Source organism: Diplotaxodon limnothrissa, linkage group LG15 (assembly GCF_057381915.1).
Source record: "Diplotaxodon limnothrissa isolate DT_005_m linkage group LG15, D_limnothrissa_male_GT1.1, whole genome shotgun sequence".
In the NCBI taxonomy this organism is placed as follows: domain Eukaryota; kingdom Metazoa; phylum Chordata; class Actinopteri; order Cichliformes; family Cichlidae; genus Diplotaxodon; species Diplotaxodon limnothrissa.
In genome coordinates, this window is record NC_140610.1 from 13349680 (window position 1) to 13373258 (window position 23579).

Genomic DNA, 23579 nt, shown 5'->3' on the forward strand with positions numbered 1-23579 from the left:
GGAATAGCCAGTACTCTTTTTTTATACACTGAGGATGTTAAGAAAAGGATGACTTAGCTGAAAACAAACAGCTACAAAGAAAGTCATCCATAAAATGCATTTATATCAAACTAACTGCTCCTTTGTTCCTCCTGTGCCTGCATGAGTTCTCTCTGGGTACCCTGGCTTTCTCTCCAAGTCCAGAGACATGCATGTTAGGTTCATTGGTGATTTTAAATTAATCGTAGGTGTCAGTGTGAGTGTGGACAGTTCTTTCTCTCTCTCTCTCTGTATCGGGCCTGTGATGGATTGTTGACCTGTCCTCCTCCTCTTGCCCTCTGACAACTGGGATATGCTCTCCAAGACACTGAACTGGATAAGCAGCTAAGAGTATGGCTGGCTGAAACTACAGCAGAACTACATGAGCATTTGTGAGATTGTAGTTACTGTCAGTGCTCCTTCTATTAGAAGTCTATTAGACGTAATTTAGTAACCCTGATAAAAGCAAATGCCTACCTGTAGTCTATCTGTACAAACATTTGTTATTCTAAAGAGCTCAGTGACTGCAAGTATGGTACTAGACTGGTATACCAACAGTGCAACAAGTCAGTTTGTGCAATTTCTTCCCTCCTGGATGTTCCACAGGCAACTGTAAGCAGTATTATTGCAAATTGGCAGCGGAGAGCTGAAGCACATAAAAGTTGCCAATGCTCTGCTGGCTCAAAGGCTACAGAGCTCCAAACCTCATCTGGCATTAACATCAGCACAAAAACTGTGTGCCAAGAGCTTCATGCCATGGGTATCCTTGGCTGAGTAGCTCCTGTAAGTTAAATGTGTAAGTGGCCCAGTACTTTTGTCCCTGTAGTCCATGTCAGATGAAAGGATTACAAAAAAAAAAATATTTCATCCTCACCCAGGAAATCATCAGCAGAGAAGTGGTCTGCATCCCAGACCTGCAGCGTGAGACGAGGAGGGATTTTGTATTCGGTCTCATCCCAGGAAAACATGGACTCCTTCTTAGAGATGACAATCTTCTCCTCAGCCATGAGATAATCAAAAGGGAAGACGAAGCGCCAGTTAAAGTTCCCCTCACCGGTCAGTGAGTGATAGTGCACATCTGTGTCCTGTTTGTCCTCCTGCTGCCCTTTCAGCCATCTATGTAAATGGTCATAAGGGTGAGAGTTAGTCTGATCTCCAGGATCATGGTTTGGTGTCATAAGTAGATGTTTTTGGATTTGTCAGCCATGCACTTCTAAAGTCCAACATGTACAAATTTACGTGATGTCAATTTAGTGATTTAAACAAGAGCAAAGGGCCTGTTAAATGTATTATTTAGCTAACAAGAGAGATGATGCTAGAAGGTCAGAATCAATGCACATAATGCGGCTCCCCAAAAGCAAATCAGCTTCATACATGTGATAACTTTAAAATCATTATTGAGTAATCCATAAAAATCTGATTTGATGTTGGAGTTTCGCACTATTTAGAAAGCCATGCATCCATAAAACTTGCAGATTTATGAAATCTCCATGTTTTATGGACACAGAAAACTTGCAGATTTATGAAAAAAGCTTCATATTTAAAACTGCAAATTGCCGATGGAGGACTGATGCCTGGCATTGATGGTCAGCTGCAGCTGTTTCATTAACAGTTAAGTGAGGTTGACTTTAAGTCAGAAGGAGCAAGAGGGAAGGTGCACTCTCAGTTCTCAAAATACACCCCTCGAAAAAAGAAAAAGAAAATTCTAAAAGGAATAAAAAGGAAATAATAAATAAAAAAAGATCTGACAAAAGGTATTTGTCAGTTTAAAACAGGTAAATAATGAATATCACAAAGTGCTGATATGGTAATCGAGATGCATAAATTAGACTGAGATAAAGGCTCCAGGGAGAGGGCAAATTTTAAAGTGGTTACAAAGGGAAGAAAACACGCCAAATTCACGTGACCCAAAAAGTGATTCATTATTACTGTATCACAACACTGGATCCATCTGAAACAACCACAGTTCTCCAGTCTGTCCTGAAACGTTTGCTACTGAAATCTAGAGTGCAAACTGAAGGTTAACCTAATCCTTTACTGTTAGGGTTGTTTAAGAATGACACCCTGTTTGCTACAGTCCTGAGGGGACACATAAAGTGTAAAGAAAGAGGAGTCACTAAAACATAATAACATAAATGAAATGAAAAAAAATCTAATCTAGGCTGCAAAAGACAATGTCACTTTTAAAGACAAGAGTTCGATCGTACAAGCATGCAGACAGTCACCAAGCAGTTTATCAGGAACACCTGTATACTTGTGTCTGTGCAGTACACTTCCATGCTGGAGTTTTTTTTTCCATGACCGTAAATATCTTTTAAATTAATATTTGTAATTTACTGCAGGACCAAACCACACAGAGAAAACCTCAAATGCCTCGTTGTAAAAAAACAAAAGCAAAAAGACAACAACAGCAAAAAAAAAAAGGCCAGTCTTATTTGCCATATGCGTTGGTTGCATTAAATAAAAAATTGAACAAAACTATACTGTTATTATTATTATTATTATTTTTACCTGGAAACTAATATCAATTCTTTAGCATTTTGAAAAAAAGTTATTTCACCAGAGACCAATAACTGTACGTAGGGTAAAACAACTTTATTAGCAAGCCTTGACTTGTCAATAGGATGTGAGTCTTGTGAGTTGGCATTATAGGAATTGTTGCTCAGTGTTACCTTAACTGAAGGTTCATGAACAACATAAGTTAGTCCTAGTTATTCATGATTAAAGCATTTTGAATTTTGTACCACAGTTTTTTATGTCAACACATGACATATCTTTGCAGTCGGTCGAAATTGTCTAAAAGTAGTGGTTATACTGGTTCAATTCAATTCAATTTTATCTTCTTTATATAGCACCAAATCACAACAACATTTGCCTCAATGTGCCTTTGTAAGGTAAAGATCCTACAATAATACAGAAAAAACAGAGAAAACCCCAACAATCACATGACCCCCCCATTAGGAAGTGCTTTGGTGACAGTGGAGAGGAAAACCCCCTTTCAACAGTAAGAAACATCTGATTGAAGCAAGTTCAGGGAGGGGTCTGTTGGGATTGGCTGGGGGTGAGTGCATTGGCACATTAATTTGTTTGTATTATATGCTGTTACGTGTTGTTCATGTGGTTTGGTCCTTTCTGTGCAAGTTTTTCCATATGCATTTATTTTCGTGCTGACAGGGGTGTTTGAGACAAGCGAGGTTGCGTGCTATGCAGAGTTAGAGAAACAGGAGGGTCATAAAAAAAAAGGATTCAAGGGCTTCAGAAGGAGTAAATCAGGGTATTTTGTTGTTACGAGCCATGCAATGGATTCGTGTGTTTACCCCCTGACATAGATGTCAGACATCTTCTCTCCTGTCATGAATGCATCGTCCTCTAGAATTACGTCATCAGTGTTCCAAATTATAACACGAAGCTCAAAGCTAGACATCAGCAGAGTATTGACCAGAGAAAGAGAGAGAGGACGACAGACAGGAGACACGCCACGAACACAGAGACGCAACACACGACACAAACACGCACACAGAAAAATGGAAACAAAACAAAACAAAAAAAAGGTAATGGTTAACTGCAAAACAAATCACACACAGCTCACACCCACGGGATGAGGGTTGGCTGCCCCATCCCGCTGTACCTACCCCCTGACAAATATGTCACTGGACTTTTCCCCAGTGAAGTAATCATCGTCCTCCAGTATTACTTCGTCTGTATTCCAAATAATCACCCTGAGCTCATATCTGGTAAGCGAGGGGGAGGAAGGAACACACATAGTTGGACTTATATTTGACATTTTTAGAGCTAACTAGTCAAACCATAATTTAACCAGGGGATAAAACTACATTTTGTTCTTGAAAAAAAAAAGCTTTCTGTTGAGAAGAGCAATGAATAAATATTTATATTCAGTTTATAGCTTTGTATTAACATAGAATATTTTCAAAGTGACAGTCATCTTATTGCTCCAGTCAGGATGTACCTCTTTGGTTTTCTTGGAGAAATGTCAATTGCAGGTCCAGGAGCAGGCATATCCATAGGGAACATGTCCACCCACATCTCAATGCGGCCCTTTGAGGAAATAAAAAAGAATCTGCTCTAATTTCCAATCAGATACATTTTGGGTGTCTTAGCAACGCAGTCCTTTCCTACCTGTTCAATACCGGGTTTGTCTGGGTTCAGCAAGGGTCGGGTCTCCACATGCTCAGGGACGAGCTTGCAGCCAACTCTTGGGATTTCCTCCCAGTGATTCAGCACCGTGAGGGCCAAATGCTCCTCAGTCTGCTTCTTTAGACCTAATAGAATAATAGTAAGCAACGAGGAAAGCAAGAAAAGCTTAAGTCGGAATAAATCGTATTTCACCTTACCTTAATCTTAATGTAAACAAATCTGAAAATGTGAAAATCTCTGTAAAACCAACTTAGTGTAAATGGATATGTAAGGAATATAAATGAGATATAGAAAAATGACAAAAGAAGATTAATCAGGATCACGAGGAAAAATATAACAATACCGTTTTCATCCTCAATCTCTGTCGGTGCTGTAAAGATTCGATTAGCCACCTTGACTTTGCCTCCTGGCCCATAATGAGGTCCATCGATCTTGCCATCCTTACAGAGTTTAGCCAGGATCTGGCTGGGCTTCATAGGGTCCCGCCAAGAATTATATCCATGGCTAACATCAAGAAATACCACAGAGAGAGCATGTAAGTCATTGAAAGGTTTTGCATATGTATTTTCCTGGTCCTTGGTTTTTGTAGGAAATATTATTGGCTGCAATATAGAGAAATTGCTTAGAAAAGATGGCTGATTCATGGTTATTACACAGAAACTTTTTTTCCCCAGATAATTATTATACCTCTGGGCATTTTGGTTGACTTTATTCTTACTATGAAATTACATAGAAACAGGTAGTATTATATTTTGGAGACCAGATTCATGGTTATTAAACTACAGCAAAGGTTTTCCAGGTAACAAGCGACAGCATCAAATTTTATAATTATGTTACCTTGGAGAATTTTAGGACATACAACAGAACTAATTTCACCATTATAATTTTGAAATGGTGTCCTAATATATGAAAACATCAACCTATATTACTTTACAAGGTTATCCTATTTTTTCACCATAATTTTATATTATATAACTGAATTTTTTCATTTGTTTCAACATTATTACCCCATAATTTTATTTACAGTCTAATATTACCCAGTTAAAAATATCAAGCAATAGCTCGATATTAACCATTAACCAACAAAGAGGCAGTGACTGTTGTTACCCCTCTATAATCATGTTCTTACTGAGCCATATTATAAGTGCTACTTAACTGCAAACCAAATGCAGTCAAACCAAGGAAACTTTTAATAATTCAGTTGTTTGTTTATACTATTATTAAGCTAAGAATTCCACATTTCAAAAAAGTACTTAAAACAAATGTTAAGTTTCATATTGTGGCATTACAACTTAAACAACAACTCAAGCAGGATAAAATAGATTTACACTCACACAGAGTAGCTGGAGGAAATGCCACAGGTGACTCTGAATTTACTGTAGAAACGGTTCTCCAAGTCAATCTTTGTCTCACCAATCAGGTCATCTGTGCCGACCAGATCCCAGTCATACACAGACACCGTCAGCATCGACTCCATGGGAAAGGTGGCCTCGATGTCAAATGATCTGAGGACAGGAAGTGGAGGGTAATGTGAATAGTTCAAAAGGTGCAATAGATCCTGACACATAAAGTTGGGTCACTGTCTAAACAATGGAATGGAAATAAATGCACAATACAAGGACATGAAAATAATTTACAGCCATTGTTTAGTTAAAAAAGTACAAGTAAAACTTTTTGAAAAATATATGCTCATCAAGAATTTGATGAGCAGCAACAACTTTTTTTTTTTTTGTTATTACACCTCCATCATTCAACGACAAAGTGATTCAAAATTTCTCTCGACTTACTTTCCAAATACTGGATTGAGCTGTTTGGAGATATAGTTCTCTTTGTCCTTGACCTCTGATTTGCCCAGTTTAATGACAACGTATGGGTCAGCTTTCCCATTTATATCAGCAGGATGGAGGTCTGTAGCCTGGAAAACAAAGAGAAGAGAGAAAAAGTATTCATTTTATTTTCATACACTTAGTTTTTATGACTGTGGCACAGATTTAGACATAAAGAAGGCCACCTACCCTGACCACATAGACACGAACGAGGACGTTGACAGGATCGTTGTGCGGGATGCTCTGGAACATCCCCATGTTGGGATCAAATCCTGCTTCTCTTGTGATCTCTTCAGATACAGGTAACTTATATATACACAAGGATCCCTGATTGATGAAAAAAAATTATATTTATATGTTGTATTTTCTGTTAGTGTAGTCTGACAAGTAACAGTTCTTAGACAGTGTTTTCCCACCTTGAATCTACCAACAATCCTGTCATCATCCAGAGCGTGTTCGTCGTCTTCCCCAGCCTTTCCTCTGTACAGGTTGAACGTGTGAAGCCAGTCTTCAAAGTTGCCATATTCACTCTCAAGCTCCTTGTTGTACACCTGAAATAAACCGGCAAACACAAAAACTTTAAGTGTGCAGGGACATTAACGTGTGCTGGCTAGCTTTTGTATGACTGTTAATGGCATATTCACCACTAGCTCATCCACTTTTGCTTTCACTGGTCGCCTCTCGGAGCCATCTGCAGCCTGACCCTTCCTCTTGTCCTTAGAGTTCTTCTTCTCTTTGCCCCTTTCCTTCGTCTTGGAGCCTTTCAGAAGAAGTTCATCGGGTTTGACATCTGATTGAAACCATGAATGGAGGTGAAGACAGACATACGGGATGAAGACATGAAGACATAGGTGGCCGGGTTGCATGCACCACTACACATTATATAACATGAAAGCTGATAGGTCTTTATCAGGGGACTAAATTTCCCAGTTTGTGGAGATTTTATTTATTATCCTTTGACATTCTCTGAAAAAAGAATGTTGATCGAGAAGAGTGACAGTCACATATTGACAAACTTTATTTTGAGAACAGATTACAACAAGAACTGCATTTTACTTGTACAAAGAATAGTAAAATTGTAACTGTGAACTTAAAAATGATCTTTCTTCATACGACTCGCCTAGCGCCTGATTTTTATTGCAGTTTCAGTAAATCATTTTATGCAATAAAAAGTATTTAATAATTTTATTTCTGATGATTAATAAAGCAGACCTTTCTCCTCCAGCTTTCATCTGTACTGCATAGCTGGGAGGTCATGCTAATGTGAAAAATGATTATGATGTTCAGCTCTGCACAAATGAATGATGGATTCATGGGACGAAAGAGAGGAAGAGCAACAAACACATATGATGCCTCTCATGCTACTACATAATAGTTCAAGGAACCGAAAACAGTCAGGGATATAGTAGGTCCATGTTTGCAAAACCACAGCCTAACATTCAATATTAGCGACATTGTGGTGATGTAAATGTTGACAACCCTGTGAAAATTAACACTTCATTACCAAAAGTGTAAATGAAATTAAAAAAAGATAAAGTGACGCTACCAGTTACAAAAGTGGACTGAAATTTGAATTCTGTGAGATAAACTACATGACGACATCTTCTTCTGTTTCATTTAGCATGGCCCTATTCCAAGGGAGATAAAAAAGGAAAGCATCAAAGCACCTTTTCCTAGCATTCAGACTCTTCGACTTCAGCCACAGCTGCATGCTGGCAGGCAGCATTGCTGATTTGATAGAGTTCAATACCTGCCGTTTCAGCTGCTATCTCGATGTCCTCTCTCTCCTCGGCCTCTGCCTGAGCTGCCTCCTGGGCTCTGAGGATCTGAAAAACCAACCGAGAAGTATTTGTCAGTCTAATAGGATTGTGCTTGTGAAAAAAAGTCCCGTAGGACACATGTAGAAGCAAACAGAATTGACTGTATTCAAAGGGACAAACCTCCTTTAGTGTCTCTATGGAAGCAAAATATTTAGACCACCAGTCCAGAACACTCTCATCTGGCTCATCCTCTTCCTCCATTCCTCCCTTCTTTTTCTTCTTTTTCTTCTTTTTGTCTTTGTCACTTTCTTCCTCAATCTTAAAAGAAGGGCAGACATAAACTGACCCTCAGTAGATTGACTTCTTATTTATAATGACACACCAGTGGACTGTGGCACGTATTTTTATTGCTCAGTTTCTGCAAGAGGACTACTCACCATGTCAACTTTTACAACAGCATCAGACGTCTACAGTAGGGGGCGTCACATAAAACAACACAAGAATTAATACACACAGCGGATGGCGCAGGTATGACTGGCACATGTACAGAGGCAGGTAAAGAGGACTGAACATAAAGCAGGACTTCTACTACCACCAGCTACAAATACACCATATAAACATACAGTTTATAGAAATCCACTGTGCACAAGCTTAATGAAAAGCTTACTGCGTCTAACTTGACGACGGTGTCCATCTTTCGGACTGGAAGATCTCCATCCATGTTGACAACGATGTCACCTGTGGGGCGAGAGAAGGAGCGGGGGGAAAGGCTGGGTGAGGAGCGGGGCTGGGGTCCGCCATTGGTCAGGACCATGTAGCCATTCATTAGCTTAGCTGGTGTGCAGGCGAAAGTTAAAGGCAGCAGAGGGTGGAAGGAAAGGACATGCGAGAGAGGAGCGAGGAGAGAAGGGATAAAGGGAGGATGTGACAGGAAAAAGGTGGTCAGAGCAGAAAGCAAGTGAGGAAATCAGTAAAGTTATTACAGAACAGACTATATTAAGAGGATTTACAAACATTATCTCAAATGTTTGATCACATTCTTCAAGTCTTTTTTTTTTAGAAAAAAGGAAACAAAAAACGGAGAAAAGACATTTCTGAAAGACTGCATTTCATGTGTTTCACTTAAAACCTTTATTACCAACTGCTACTGCAGATATTACACTGTTATTTAGTACTCAGTGTTGCACAGTGTTGACAAAAAGAGCTGGTGGCTCACACACTCATGTTACAGCTAATAGAGCCCTTATTAACTAATTCATCACATGATGGTCAGCACCTGCGGTCGCCCAGTTGTTGGAAGTCTTGTCTGGAGCGCTGTAAATGAAACGTCTCAGGCTGCTCACAGCATGTGACCCAACCAGGATGTAGCGGCCAAATGCTCGGCAGTCCACCACCCGAATATTGAGAGGGGGATGGAGAAGCTCATTTTCTGGAAGGTCCTATGATCAAAATCGAGAAAAAAAATTCTAGTCAAGAGTAATGTTTTCTTCAAGGATGTCGATTTAACATCTAAGCAACCATTTTCAATGGGTCTAAATATCAAATGATCGATGCACTTACCACTTCAAACCATTTGACCAGGGTGCTGAAATTGGGATTCTTCTTGTAGTTCTGGATGAGCGCAGATTGAACGCCTCTGCCTGCACACTCTATGTCCACACGGGGCTTATCCACCTGAGCTAAGTTGATTCTCTTCAGGTCCCTTAATCCCCAGAACAAAACCTGAGCCAGAGAACAACTGGGATGTGATAAGGAAGGGGGGTTTAAAAAGCTCAGAACACACAGCCAGAGTAGTAGTTCAAATTCACCTCTATGCGGTAGCTACTCAGTACTGGCCGGATGCCCAGCGGCACAGGGAGGATGGGTCCACGCTCTGAATCTGTCGGCCCCTCAAGGGGGGGGAGGTCAGCCCTGCCTCCTTGACCAATCTAATTAGGGGGAGAGAAGGGAACTAAACCAAGTTGGAAGCCTTCTGAGAGCACTTTATCAGCTTTACGACCCACAGCCCTCAAAGTTCTTCAGTTAACGCAGTTTTTCTCTTTAAAGAACAACTTTAAGAAGAAAGTTTAAAAAAGGGAATTATTAATGTCTTGTTGGCAGAGAAAAAAACACAATCTATTGTCCACATTGAAAACACTGTTGCCAGACAGTAAGATAAATCTGGCTGAAAAGAGAGAAGGAAAAGAAAACCTTTATCTGAGGAACAGCAAAATTATGGACAGCAATCAGAGCTCGCCTGATCTCCTCTGCATCAAAGGGTATCTGTAGGCAGCAGGAGAAGAAAGACATAGAAAATCGATATTTTAAAGAAAAAGAAGGGTGATTCAAAGGGGAAGTGGAGGGATAAGTTGGAAAAGAAACATAAAAGGAGAAAATGGGATTGGTTGTATTGGGAGGAGAGACGGGTAAATAGAAAAGGTTTGTCAGTGTCAAATACAAGAAATAGTGATAATGTAGAGAGTTTACAGGCCTATTTAAGAAAGGAAAAGTAGGAAAAGAATTAAAGAGTGAGACATAATTTTTTACACGGAGAGAGATATTTACGAGTGTATTCAGACATTGTTCCATGTGTTACCTGCAGCAGCTCAAAAGCGGCCAGAAGCTCCCCGGCAGTGCAGTTCCCCCTGTAAATCTGGAAGTACTCCAGCTGTGGCGGGAACCTCGGGGGTGCATAATGCTCATCACACATCTTGATGGTGGGCTTTGCAAAGGTCCGACCTATGAATTCTGCCTTACCCTGTACACCACAATGTGTAACAGCAGACGGCCAAGGCAATAAGGGGATACAGGGTTAGACATGGGTGTGGGAAGTGCAGTCTGTGTGGCACCAAATGGCTCAAGGTTCAAAGTAAAAATCTCAATCTTCTTATTAAACAAATATGTGTCTCAAATGATTATTACAGTACAATCTGAACAAATAAGAGAGGTCTAGGTCTTAGGATGCCACTGAAGTAGAAATGCACATTTTGCAAAGATTTTTTAAATCTAGTTGGAGAAAAAAGAGATCAAATTTTAAGAAAGTTATTTTAGAAAAATTAGAATACATTGACACATTACAGTAGCAATCCTCTGTCACTCTATTTAGCCAGCACAACATAATTGAGGTCAGAGTTTAGTTGAAGGACAGAGTGGAGTGAGACAAGGGTGGACAGACATTAAGAACATAAGGGATGGAGAAGCAAAGCACATTTAGAGCTTTATTAGCACACACTAACTCATTTAAAACATTTTAGCATGCAGTTTGAGTATGTAGCATCCTTCCATTCTCTCATTCTTGCAGAATAGTATCCTACCACAGTGTCCTGATCGTAGATTTCAACCACAATGATTGGAGGATCGTCTCTCAGCTCACTGGCCTCACCAAACAGCTCCACATCATCAAACACCAGCAGCTGATCCCAAGTAGGGCAAAGAGTCTCACTCAGAACCTGCAGCACACACACACACACACACAAATACTAAGTTTAGTTATGCATAATCAGCATAAACACAAACACAGTCTCTGCATGTGCGGGCACTCATTTTACCTCAGTAACCTGGCTGTGTGTGGAAAAGAAGACCCGCGCAAAGGGGTCTGAAAGGCCACTGCTATCAGCAGCAAACAGACTGCGAGCCTGGTACATGTGTGCTCTCAGCTGGAACACCTGCTTCACTATTGGATGCACACAAAGACAAATATCACATCACATTAACTGACATGCAATCCCCTTTGTGAGCAATGTTAGACCGAGGTTAGAAAATTGAGCCACAAAGTAAAGGCGATCAATTGAAATCAATGTCTGTTTCTGACTGACTTTTTTGTTTGTGTGCGTTTTGCCTAGAATTGATTTTAGAGTTAAACGTTAACGGCAAATCAGGCGATATGAAATTAAGCAAATTATGGGGAGTGAAAATTTAAAAAAAGAGGACTTTACTATAATACAAAAGACAAAGTATTCAAAAGATAAAATATCCATGTTAGAGTTACAGGTACTTTCTATGATGGGAGTATTTCCTGCCTAATTATTTGGCACTAACAAAAATGATGAGTCCATATCTGCTTCTCAGATGTGTAAAAGTTCCAGAGTTTGTCATGTTTTGTGTGTATAGTGCTTACTGTCATAGACGAGGCCGACGGGGGGCATCGAGTGAAGACCAGGGCCAGTTTTAGTGGCTTTAATCTCTTCAAAACCATTTGGCAATCCACAGAGAAAATCTTTCCTCTGCTTGTTGAGGCCCAGCCATAGATATAACTCCAGCTTAGCCTGAACTGTCCAGCCTGCAGGACCAAAACCCTTCTTACCAGGAAGCTGCGGAGACAGATAAGAGAAACAAGAAACCAAGTAATCAAAAAAATGTAACTACGAAAAATGAAAACATGCTGGTTTTCTTAGTCACTTGTATAGCTTAGAGATTACTGCACCTTAAGGAATACAGCTTTGACTTTTCCACAGTCTTTGCCAGTTTCCTCATCCACTATGGAGTACAGGATGTCTTTGGAAGGTATTCGTGCATAAGCAATGCGCTTGTTGTTGTTCATCATCCAAATGAAAACATCTGGGATGCTGTGCTGAGGCTGGACAGTGAAGACAGAGGACCATTCTCATTATTTCTAGTTCCATACCCGATGATGTCTTAACACTTTAAATGTCCAAGGGTCACACAACGAGGGATTGCATCTCTACCTCATCAGCAAGGAAGCGAAGCTTCTGCAGGAAGTTCTGCACCAGCTTGAGTTTGTCTCTGACTGTGTTTTTCTTCACCTGAGTCCGAATCTGCTTAGCCTGTTGGCCCATGCTGTCCTGCAGGAGGAGAGATAATTAGTGGTAATGAGGCATACGGTGCTTTATTGGTGCAGTACAGTAAAGAGTTACAGCACCTTAGAGACATACATATGTGGAAGCAGCTACCAGTTTGGGCTATAGTTTAACTATAGTTTAGGGTGGATCAGGTGATGCTTATTATGCTGCTTTAAGTTCAGGCTAGTGGGGGACATCCCATGAGCACTTCTCCACTCCCCTCTTTTCACACCTGATGCATTTAAATGTCACGATTGCAACTTTTTTCTTCTCTCCCCCATAGTTTGTTTTATCATTTTTGCTATTCATGGTCTCTGTATGCGCTCATTTATCTATTCTCTTTTCTTTCCCCTTCACTCCCAAGCAAGTTGCAGCACATGGCTGCCCCTCATGGAGGTCTCTTCCTGTCAAAACAGAGTTCTTCCTTCCCACCATCGCCATTTCTTGCTAAAAGCCGTAGTCTAATTGTTGTTGGTTTTTTTTAAACTGTAGTATCTCTACTTCACACTATAAAGCACCTTGTGGGGAATATTGTTGTAAAATGGCACTATACAAATAAAACTGAACTGAGTTGAACATAAAGTGTATGAATTGCCATCAGTTTTTTTTCCACAAACAATTTAAGTTTGTATTCATCTTTGGTATTTTTAAAATATGATAAATAAAAGTAAATATATATATAAGTGCACAGTGTTCAGAAGCATCGGATATGAGAAACTATTTGCGCTACAACCCTCTCCTCTCCTTCCACCTCTAAACCACTGTTTACGGCTCTGTTTTCTTTCTGAACACTTTGCATTCTTGTTGCATTTCCTCTTGAAACGAATTAAAAGTTGCGTCACAGCCAAATACGAACACTGAACCAGAGAGACTGTGATGGTGTTGGTAATGTTGCAAATGCACAAAGATGTGTTGCACTCAATTATCATGAGGCAGTGATAATGTATTTCAGAAATTAATTTACTTGTTTGGCCTTAATATCAAGTCCATAATGTTTACAAAGAGATTAGCAATTAATTAGCTACAACTTCAACTTCCCCTCTATCATTCGTGGCATCACAGAAACATGGATCATACCATTTCTCTCATGCAGGACTTGAGTCTCTCTCGATCGAGTTTGGTTCTGCCTGCTTGGTTCACATCCTTGTTAGCCAGACACACAAACCGACTGGAAACAAAAGAAAAAACACACACACACACTTTACAGGCTTAACACTGTATATAAAATTATATTCTGCAGTATTCTGTGATTCTACAGTCGTTATATGTGCAAGTGGTGAGCTATTAAACTATTAATGTTTTATTAATCAGGGTCCATACGCCTTTTTCACGGTAAAATTGAAACACCTTTTAAGCACTTTCAAGGTCCCTTTTTAAGCTTTTCCAGCACATTTACTACCCCGCCCCCCCAAAAAGAATGCATGTTTCAATTCACATCACCTCAGTAAGATCATGTGAAAATTAAAACAAATCATAGGTGAACTTCAACACCTTTGTTCTCCTTTTGTTAAGACATAGAAAAACGCACCACACAAAAATACTGCAAATGGTCACCTTATATGCATACATTTCACTTAAAAATTAAGATGTGAAATGTGAACAAGTCAACTTTTTAAAGATATTCATTTCCTGTTGAAAAAACAAAACAAAAAAGAAATGTCTTCTCATCAGATATTGATGCTTCTTTCCTGTATGACACAAAAAATAGGAGAGACATCTGTTTGATTATTTGTTTTTTAAGTTAATTCCCAATAAAACTAACTGTAAGATGTTTAACTACATTGCTGTCTGTATTATTGTTGAAGTCCTAAATGATCAGCTTTAAAGTGTTTGTGCTAATAACATCATGTACAGTCAGACAGGCATGGAGAACAGCACTGACTTTGAAAAGATCACATAGTTCAATTCAACATATAAGACTTTAAAAATGCAGAAGCATCTACTTAAAATCTATTTATTCAATCTGTCATCTATAATATTATTATGTACAATTCTAATGTATTTTGTTCATCTCCCTTAAATAAACAGGCAGCCTTAAAGTATGAAATATTCATATACACATAAATGTGTCTACTGTCTCAGTGGCTGATAGTGTCCCACAGGTCTCAGTGTGAGCTTGAAGCCATTTATAACGTTTAAGTAGTTTATGTGTAGGTGCTGATGATAAACACATTTTGAATGAAAGCCGGGGAACTTTGGTAGCACAGAAACAAGTTATTTTCTCATTTTGACAAACTGTATAAGCGCAATTTATCTAATCAGACAAAATTTAAAATACGAGTAGAAAAAAGTTCTATTTTTGACTGTAAAAACCACAAACATGTTTAATGAATCATTTTCATAACTTGAAATGCAAATAGAAATTGTACATTTTTAAAAAATATCCACGAGTTTTGCAAACAACAAAGTTATAAGGTACTATTTACCTAAAAATGCAGCCAAGGCTCAGAGGTTTTTTATATAACCATTTAAAACTATTTACAGAACAATCAGGTGTTCTGCATCAAATAAGAAGGCGCACAAATTATTTATGCAACTCCAAAAAATAGTTTGGACTGGAAAATTATTTGCTGATGTAACAGAGTTAGAAAATAGCTTAATGAATTTCCTCAAAATTGATGTGCTTTGTGAATAGTTGGAGCCACCTGGTGGACAAACACAGCAACTGCAACTGTTAAGGTTCCAAATTGCTGCACAGCGCATGCCTCAGCAAAGGAAAACAACTCCCAAGCTGGTGAACTGAATGTTGCAGTTGCTTTGCAGATTGTTAATGAAGACTGTGTGCTGTTTTCTTTGTACCAGTTGCCAGAATAAAGAGGGAGCCCAGAGTAAGGGCAAGTCCAGCGTTGCAGTGCCGTCCTTTCTACATGGGCATATCACACCACTTGCACAATAGACTCTCAGAACAGCAACAGCCACATTGGTGCCGTGACTCTGTGATTTGAGATCAACTTGATGCAGATCTCCAACCCAGGTTGCAGTGTATTGTGCTTAAAGATTCATCCTTTGCTCGTCTTGGACTGTGAATTACGTTGAGGTACTGGACTGTTTGTTCTTTGATTTGATGGGACTCTCTCCGGACTGCTTGTGCTGACACCTGCAACTCTGAATATTTGTTATTGTCTACGTTTTGTTTTGGTTTGTTTTTCTTGCTTTTCCTTTTTTTTTCTGTTTATATGCTAATATGGCAAGCAAATTCCAGCTGAGTGATATATGTGAAAATGTTCTCTCCTCTGTTGGGCGGGGTAGAGGTGCAGCACGTGCTCATTTACTGTCACATGGGTCAGTTGGGAGGGATGAGGGAGCTTCACCTGTGTTGCCTGGGAGGGTTGGAGCCTTTGGGTCGGATTTAGATCCGGATGAGTCTCCCGTGGGGCAATTTTTGCGGGGCGAAGCACGTCACTCCACTCCCGGTGATGGGAATGACACATTAAACCAGTTTAGTGACATGATCTTTCAACTTGGTTCACAGATAGGTGAATCTATTGCGGCCAGACTTATGTCTAGTGGAGCTGTTGGTGATGTCGACCGAAATAATGCTCACTCACATAACCAGACTTCACATTCGGGTGGCGATACGAATACACCTAGTGAAAACACTCAATTCAGTGTTATTGTAAAATCCGACAGGGAACCTGTCATTTTCAGGGGTGATGGTACAGACAAGTACACAGTGACTGAATGGGTTGAGTTGATGAAATCATACATCAGGAAGCAGAGTCTTGATGTGTCGTTGCAGACAGAGGAGGTGATGGGGAGGCTAATGGGGAAGGCCAGGGATGTAGTTAAGATAGGCTTGAGAAGTGATCCTGCGCTTATTACTTCCTGCGCCCCTGATGTCATATTCAACATGCTGATAAGGTACTTCAGCAGCACTTCCTCTTGCCTACCCCTGCAGGACTTCTACTCAACTCTGCCTTCTCACAGGGAGAATCCTGTTGATTACTGGATACGCCTCAACAAGGCTGCTGATATGGCTGAGGAAGGTTTGAAGCGTCAAGGCAGGCGAATGGAGGACATTGGTGGTGAGATCGCTAAAATGTTTGTGAAACACTGCCCAGATCCTGAGCTCGCATCTGTGTTTAAGTACAAACAGATACATGAGTGGACGTGCAAGGAGATTCAGGAGAGGATAGATGAGTATCGGCGCGAGAGGGTGTCTTCTGTGAGAGTGCGCGTGGTTGAGGCCCATGCAGCAGCGCTAATTCGTGATGACACGCGTGTTGAGCTCTTGAATAACGATGACAGGAAGTCTTCTGGTGTTGACGCGCTTCCTACGTCACCCCCGTCACCTGGGGTAGGACCCTCTGTCTCACCCTCTCCTCTCTTGTCCCAGACGCAGCAGATGTTTCTTGCTCCAAGCTGTCCCACTGTCCCTCCTCTATTGTCACAGGATGGGGAACGGAATCCGACGACCTCAACTCAGAATAGATGCCAGACTATTCCCCTGCATTACCAGAAGCAGTCTGCCCTCCCTGCTCCTGAGCAGCAGTTCCCCCACAGTCAGCAGCCCAGCGACAATGCTGTGCTTGGTGAGATGATGTCGATGCTCAGGGAGCTGTTGAATAAAGCGAAGGCTGGGGATGGACATTCCCCCTCACGGCAGGGTGGCAGACGAGTACAGAATCGGGCCCCTTTGTTCAATGGCAGGAGCTGTCAGGTCTGTAATAAGGAGGACCACACTACACAGTCCCATTGCCGCTTTGCCCGACTCTGTTTCACATGCTTTCAGCCCGGTCACACACGTCGCTCGTGTGCCAATGGGGGTGACAATGCCCAGGGAAACTAGACGACCTGTGCTTTGAGGGAGGCTGTACAGGTCATGAAGAACACTCCCACACACATGATGCAGCAGAACTGTATGACAATGTAAAGGACTTAGACAAGTCTGAGAGAGTTATTTTTCAGGACACACAGAGAATCAGCAGCAGTGACAGCCTGTTCTACACTCCTGTTACAATCGGAGGCAAGTCATCCCTTGGTGCTATGTTGGATAGTGGTTCAATGGCCTGTTCTTTGAGTGAAGTAGCGCTGCAGAGGCTTGCTGCTGCTGGTGCTATTGATTTGAGAAATCAGGGGGCACCCACTGTTGTTTTTGTTGGCTGTGGTGGTGTACGAGTGAAGCCTAAATCAGTGGTGGAGCTTGACATGGAAGTGTATGGGTGTCGTATCTTGGTTCCAACCTTTGTTGTTGAGAATCAACAAGATGACTTAATAGTTGGCTCGAATGTCATCAGACATTTAATCCGTCAGTTCAAGAAAGATGCAAGCTACTGGGAGGCAGTTTCGATGTCGCGTTCAGGGCATCAGGAACTTGAACAGTTCCTCTCTCTGCTTGCTGGCCTGGAACGCTGGTCTGGTACTGAGATACCAGACAAAGTGGGCACAGTCAGGTGCAACAGGGCTGTCACCCTGCCAGGTAACAGTGAGTTTCTTGTATGGGGGAAACTTCCGAAAGATGTTAAGATATCTCCCGGCTCTACTGTAGTTACTGAGCCAACCACCTCTCGCTCTGCACCCAGGGGCATCATGGTCGCTAGAGTGGTGACTCCTCTCTGGGGAGACAGGTGGGTCCCACTCAAGCTCCTTAATGTCACAGACAACCCTGTTATTCTGTGGAGGAATGCCAAGCTTGCTGATGTCTACACCTGCCTTGCATTGGAGGATATGGAGGTTCCAGAGCTCAGTCAACAGTCTACTCGTACAGAGCCCACTGGGACATCTGTACCCACAGTGGATGTTGGTACTGTACAGGAGAGGCTGGACCGTGTTGGCCTGGGTGACCTGGACCTGAAATCCTGTGATGTGTCATCGGACTGGCAAGAAAAGTTGGCTGACCTTGTGGTCAATTATCAAGATGTCTTTTCTCGCCATCATCTGGACTGTGGTGAGGCTAAGGGCTTTGTACACAGGATTCGACTGACAGATGACAGGCCATTTCGTCTCCCCTACAGGCGTGTGCCTCCTGCCGAATACCACAAGCTCCGCCAGGTTCTTAACGAGATGGAGGAGAGAGACATAATCAGGAAGTCTACTAGCGAGTTTGCCTCACCTCTTGTCCTTGTGTGGAAGAGAAATGGCGACTTGCGAGTGTGCACCGATTTTCGATGGCTCAACAGGCGGACGCTAAAGGACGCTCATCCCCTGCCACATCAAGCTGATTGCTTGGCAGCCCTTGGTGGCAATGCGTTTTTTAGCACGATGGACTTGACTTCTGGCTTCTATAACATGCCGCTACATGAGGAGGATCGCAAATACTCTGCATTCACAACACCCATGGGTTTGTACGAGTATAACCGCCTCCCTCAGGGTTTGTGCAACAGCCCAGCCAGCTTCATGAGAATGATGACTTGCATTTTTGGCGATCAAAATTTCCTCAGCCTGCTGTGCTACCTTGATGACCTGTTGGTCTTTGCACCATCTGAGCAGTTGGCTTTGGAGAGATTGGAAATGGTTTTCAGCCGACTTCGCCAACACAACCTGAAATTGGCCCCGAAGAAGTGCTGGCTTCTCAGGAGGTCGGTGAAATTCCTCGGGCACATCATTAATGAGTCTGGTGTGTCCACAGATCCTGCTAAGGTCGAGGCTGTCAGCAGTATGACCATTGCGGACCTAATGGAGCCTGATGGAATCACCCCGTCACAGTCCCGTGTCAGATCATTTCTGGGGATGGTGAACTATTACCAGCATTTCGTGCCCAATTACTCTGCCTTGGCAAGGCCCCTCTTTGACCTTCTGTCTGGCCAGAAGCAGAAGCGCAAGGGGCGGGCACGTGTGAGCCGTGCTATGCAATCTCGGAAGCTGACACCTACTGACTGGACACATGATCATCAACAGTCATTTGAGGATCTGAAGGCTGCTTTGGTGTCCTCAGTAGTTTTGGCCCATCCTGACTTTGCTCGCCCTTTTGTCTTGTCCACCGACGCCTCCTTGGATGGGCTGGGAGCAGTTCTTTCACAAGTTCAGGAAGGTGATTTTGTGGCTAGACCAGTTGCATTTGCCAGTAAATCCCTTTCTCGTGCCCAGCGTAAGTACCCTGCTCATCGCCTTGAATTCCTTGCGTTGAAATGGTCTGTGTGTGACAAGTTCAACCACTGGCTCAAGGGACATGCCTTCACGGTGTGGACTGATAATAATCCGCTTACACACATTATGACTAAACCTCGTCTGGACGCCTGTGAGCAGCGGTGGGTGGCGAAGCTGGCATCTTACGAGTTTGATATCAAATATGTCCCTGGTTCTAAGAACATTGTCGCAGATGCACTAAGCCGTCAACCATTTGTGAAGTTGGCTGTCGGAGAGAGGTTGCTTTGCTGTCCTTATAGCAACCTAGTTGGAGAAGCTCTTCCCATCTCTGTTGGCTCAGTACAGGAGGCATTTCGACAGTCGAACTCCAGTCGACATCTCTTCGATGGCCAGGTCGAGGAGGAGCCTAATGTGTCGGTGCATGCTAAGAACCAGTCCTTGACTAAAGAAGAGGTCTCTGCCATCCTTGAGACACATACCCTTTGGGAGTCGGGTGCCAGAACACGTGCTGTTAACATCCTCCAACAGCTTCCACAGCTACTTCTCCCTGCAACAGATGCTCAACCTGTGTTCTCTGAGGGTGAGCTTCGTGAGGGGCAGTTGAGGGATCCTGTCCTCTCCAGAGTGCTGTACTTTGTGGAACGCGGCCGTCGACCTTCCCGGAGGGAGAGATCCAGTGAGTGTGCCATGGTCATTAGGTACCTTAAACACTGGGACAAACTGACGATGTGTAATGGTATCCTTTACAGAGTATCTAGGGATCAGGTCTCCAAGAAGAAGAGATACCAATTTGTTGTCCCGGATGCCCTTAAACCCGAGGTCCTCCAGGGCACACATGACAATGCTGGCCACCAGGGGCAGTTTAGGAGCTTGTGTCTGGCCCGCCAGAGGTTCTTTTGGCCGCACATTGACAGAGATGTGAAGGATTATGTGCGACAATGCCAGCGGTGTGTCATTGGTAAGGCAGCTGATCCTGAGGGGAGGGCACCCCTGGAGAGTATCAAGACATCTGCACCTTTGGAAATTGTGTGCATTGATTTTTGGACTGCGGAGGATTCTAACAAGAAACCTGTTGATGTGCTGGTAGTGACAGACCATTTTACTAGGATGGCCCAGGCCTTCCCTTGCCGAGATCAGTCTGCTAAACAGGTTGCGAAGCAACTCTGGGACAAGTATTTCTGCATTTATGGATTCCCAGAGAGGGTCCATTCTGACCAGGGCGCATCATTCGAAAGTCAGCTGGTTGCTGAATTGCTCAGGGTTGCTGGTGTGAAGAAGTCTCGGACGACGCCGTACCATCCAATGGGCAACGGTAGTGTGGAACGTTTTAACAGGACACTGGGCAACATGATTCGTGCCCTCCCTCCTGATGCGAAACACGACTGGCCCCGGCGCCTCCAGACCCTGACATTCATGTATAACTGTACTGTGCATGAGACAACAGGTTACGCTCCTTTCTATCTCATGTTTGGTAGGGTCCCCCGTCTTCCAGTTGATGTGCTGTTCAAAAACATACTGAAAGATCCTGAAATCGGTTGTTATGATAGCTATGTGGTGTCCCTGACAAAGGATCTTCAAGAGGCAATGGCTATTGCTCAAGGACATGTTGACAAAGAACAGAGACGTCAGGCTGAGCTCTATAACCGCCGTGTGAAGGGGAACTTGATCGCTACGGGTGATAGAGTCCTGGTTTCCAACAGACGTGAGAGAGGGAAGCGAAAAACAGCAGACAGGTGGGAGTCCACCATATACACTGTCGTTGGTGTGAAACCTGCTACTCACACATATGTGATCAAGAATCCTATCACTGGACAGGAGAGGGTTGTGCACCGTAACCTGTTGATGCTTGTTAACTTCTTGCCTGTGGACGTGGACAGTCACGCGGATCGCACCTTTCAGTCTTCTTCGGAAGCTGGATTTGGCGATGCCATGGATGCGACGGGATTGCTGTCTTTCTCAGAGAGTGGGGATTCTGTGAACTGAACTCGGCAATGGGTTAACAATTTGTCGGCTGCACGTTCGGACAGCTGTGAGGGCGCTGAGCCCTCTAGTCATGTTTTGAGCATGGCTGATGAGCCTGAGAGTGTGAGTGATTTGCACCATCAAGCCGGTTCAGTGACCTCTGAACGAGACTGCTTATCGGCCCCCTCGACTATCACTCAGGGAGGGAACAGACAACTCACGCCTTCCACCCACTCTGGTCCTGGCGATGTACAACCAGTCAGATCTCGTTTTGGACGCATTGTCAAACCAGTCAATCGGTTGCTCCATGTAATGTCCACTCAAGAGGTTGTTAATGATGCAAGTCAGATGATTGGCAAAGTCTCTAAGTCAATACGTCAGGCTTTTCAGTAAGTTTTTTTATTTTCTACATTGTGGTTTCCAGTTTGGTGTATTCTTTGTTCCATTCTGGTTTTCCACTGCACCACCATGTTTGAACTTCGGTCCCGATGCGGGGACATTTCTTTTTCTGTGGGGCATGGTTTGTGTGGGGTGTAGACGGCATCCTGCATCCAGGAGCTGGTAGTGAGTTGGCGCCGCTCACTCTGCTTCATCCTTTTGGGGATACTTCTTGAGTTGGTGTGTCTATATAACCATGTCGGGTCTGTTTTCTTTTGGGTTTCTCTTTTGTTTTGTTGATTTTGGTGGATGCTGTGGGTTGTGCATCTATAATTTTGAGTGAAATTCTGCGGGGGTGGATGTAACAGAGTTAGAAAATAGCTTAATGAATTTCCTCAAAATTGATGTGCTTTGTGAATAGTTGGAGCCACCTGGTGGACAAACACAGCAACTGCAACTGTTAAGGTTCCAAATTGCTGCACAGCGCATGCCTCAGCAAAGGAAAACAACTCCCAAGCTGGTGAACTGAATGTTGCAGTTGCTTTGCAGATTGTTAATGAAGACTGTGTGCTGTTTTCTTTGTACCAGTTGCCAGAATAAAGAGGGAGCCCAGAGTAAGGGCAAGTCCAGCGTTGCAGTGCCGTCCTTTCTACATGGGCATATCACACCACTTGCACAATAGACTCTCAGAACAGCAACAGCCACACTAGGACTCACCTATTATGCGTCTGGAGAGCGCAAACTCCGCTATTGTCATTTTCCATCAAACACTCATTAAAACAGCAACCTCAGGTATGTTAGCGCACTCATCCCTGACTGTCAGGGGGAGGGGCGGGGTCACACATTGAAACAGACAGAGGTGCAAGGCAGCCCAGGCGGAGAAATTTTGCTTTTACATTTTGCGACTCGTTTTATTTCTCTGATACGAAAACTATTCAATCAGATAGTTATTTGTGGTGAATGAAATACAATTACGCTTTCAATCACTTTTAAGCAGCACATCTGAAATTCAAGCACTTCTCAAACCTTGAAAATACAATATTAAAATTCAAGCATTTTCAAGGATTTCAAGCACCCGTACGAACTCTGATTAATTCAAATAGTTTCGAAATCTACTGAAAGAACATAAAGAAAAAAACCAATGCTGGTTCCTTTTACCATGACATGTTTAATAACTATTTACTTTAAAGCTGAGTGATCATGAAGGTAGCAGAGGTAGCTTTTTGTCTTTCTTGCTGTTTGAATGCTAATTGTATGTAGCTTTGATATGCAACCATGAGAAATGATCATTATTATGCAGCTCACCTGCAGCCGACGCTGAGCTCCTCCAGCACTCCCCTGAGTCTACGCTCTGGAAATGCCTTCTCAGTCTTAATAATCTCCTGAACATCATTCAAACCCTCTTCCTGTCCAAACACAAACAGTTCCAAAACTTAGGACAAGTCAAATTGTTATTACTTATACATTCACACATTCAAAACATCTATTACATCTATAACAAATAATATCTTAAACCAGCGGACCACAACTGGTCACCCTAGGGTCACATCTGACTCAATCAACGGCTTCACAAAGTGTGAAAATTGCAGACAAAGAGAGCATTTTTTGGAAATTTTGCAAATTTGGAGATAGTTTTGTTCTATCTTATGTTCTATCTACAAATAAGGGTCGCAGGG

At 42.5% G+C, this 23579-nt stretch overlaps 1 protein-coding gene across 4 annotated transcripts in view; it reads right to left on the bottom strand.

Annotated features, from left to right (window-relative positions):
• The window catches only part of otofa (otoferlin a), a 94924-nt gene that overhangs the window by 7153 nt on the left and 64192 nt on the right, over positions 1–23579 (bottom strand). For 2 of the 4 annotated variants that reach the window (XM_085373367.1, XM_085373370.1), the window contains exons 19-44: positions 23209–23309; positions 13615–13705; positions 12424–12540; positions 12162–12314; positions 11856–12048; positions 11287–11411; positions 11053–11187; positions 10335–10496; positions 9950–10021; positions 9568–9687; positions 9320–9481; positions 9036–9198; positions 8427–8593; positions 8197–8226; positions 7940–8077; positions 7750–7825; positions 6644–6789; positions 6416–6550; positions 6189–6326; positions 5961–6088; positions 5508–5678; positions 4517–4677; positions 4156–4298; positions 3986–4074; positions 3651–3749; positions 893–1134 (exon numbers count right to left, since the gene is read on the bottom strand). In XM_085373367.1, the coding sequence (XP_085229493.1) occupies positions 893–1134; positions 3651–3749; positions 3986–4074; positions 4156–4298; positions 4517–4677; positions 5508–5678; positions 5961–6088; positions 6189–6326; positions 6416–6550; positions 6644–6789; positions 7750–7825; positions 7940–8077; positions 8197–8226; positions 8427–8593; positions 9036–9198; positions 9320–9481; positions 9568–9687; positions 9950–10021; positions 10335–10496; positions 11053–11187; positions 11287–11411; positions 11856–12048; positions 12162–12314; positions 12424–12540; positions 13615–13705; positions 23209–23309 (3457 nt within the window). Of the gene's footprint in view, positions 1–892; positions 1135–3335; positions 3435–3650; positions 3750–3985; positions 4075–4155; positions 4299–4516; positions 4678–5507; positions 5679–5960; positions 6089–6188; positions 6327–6415; positions 6551–6643; positions 6790–7749; positions 7826–7939; positions 8078–8196; positions 8227–8426; positions 8594–9035; positions 9199–9319; positions 9482–9567; positions 9688–9949; positions 10022–10334; positions 10497–11052; positions 11188–11286; positions 11412–11855; positions 12049–12161; positions 12315–12423; positions 12541–13614; positions 13706–23208; positions 23310–23579 lie in introns of all 4 variants that reach the window. The other 2 variants (XM_085373366.1, XM_085373369.1) reach the window with 2 other exon arrangements.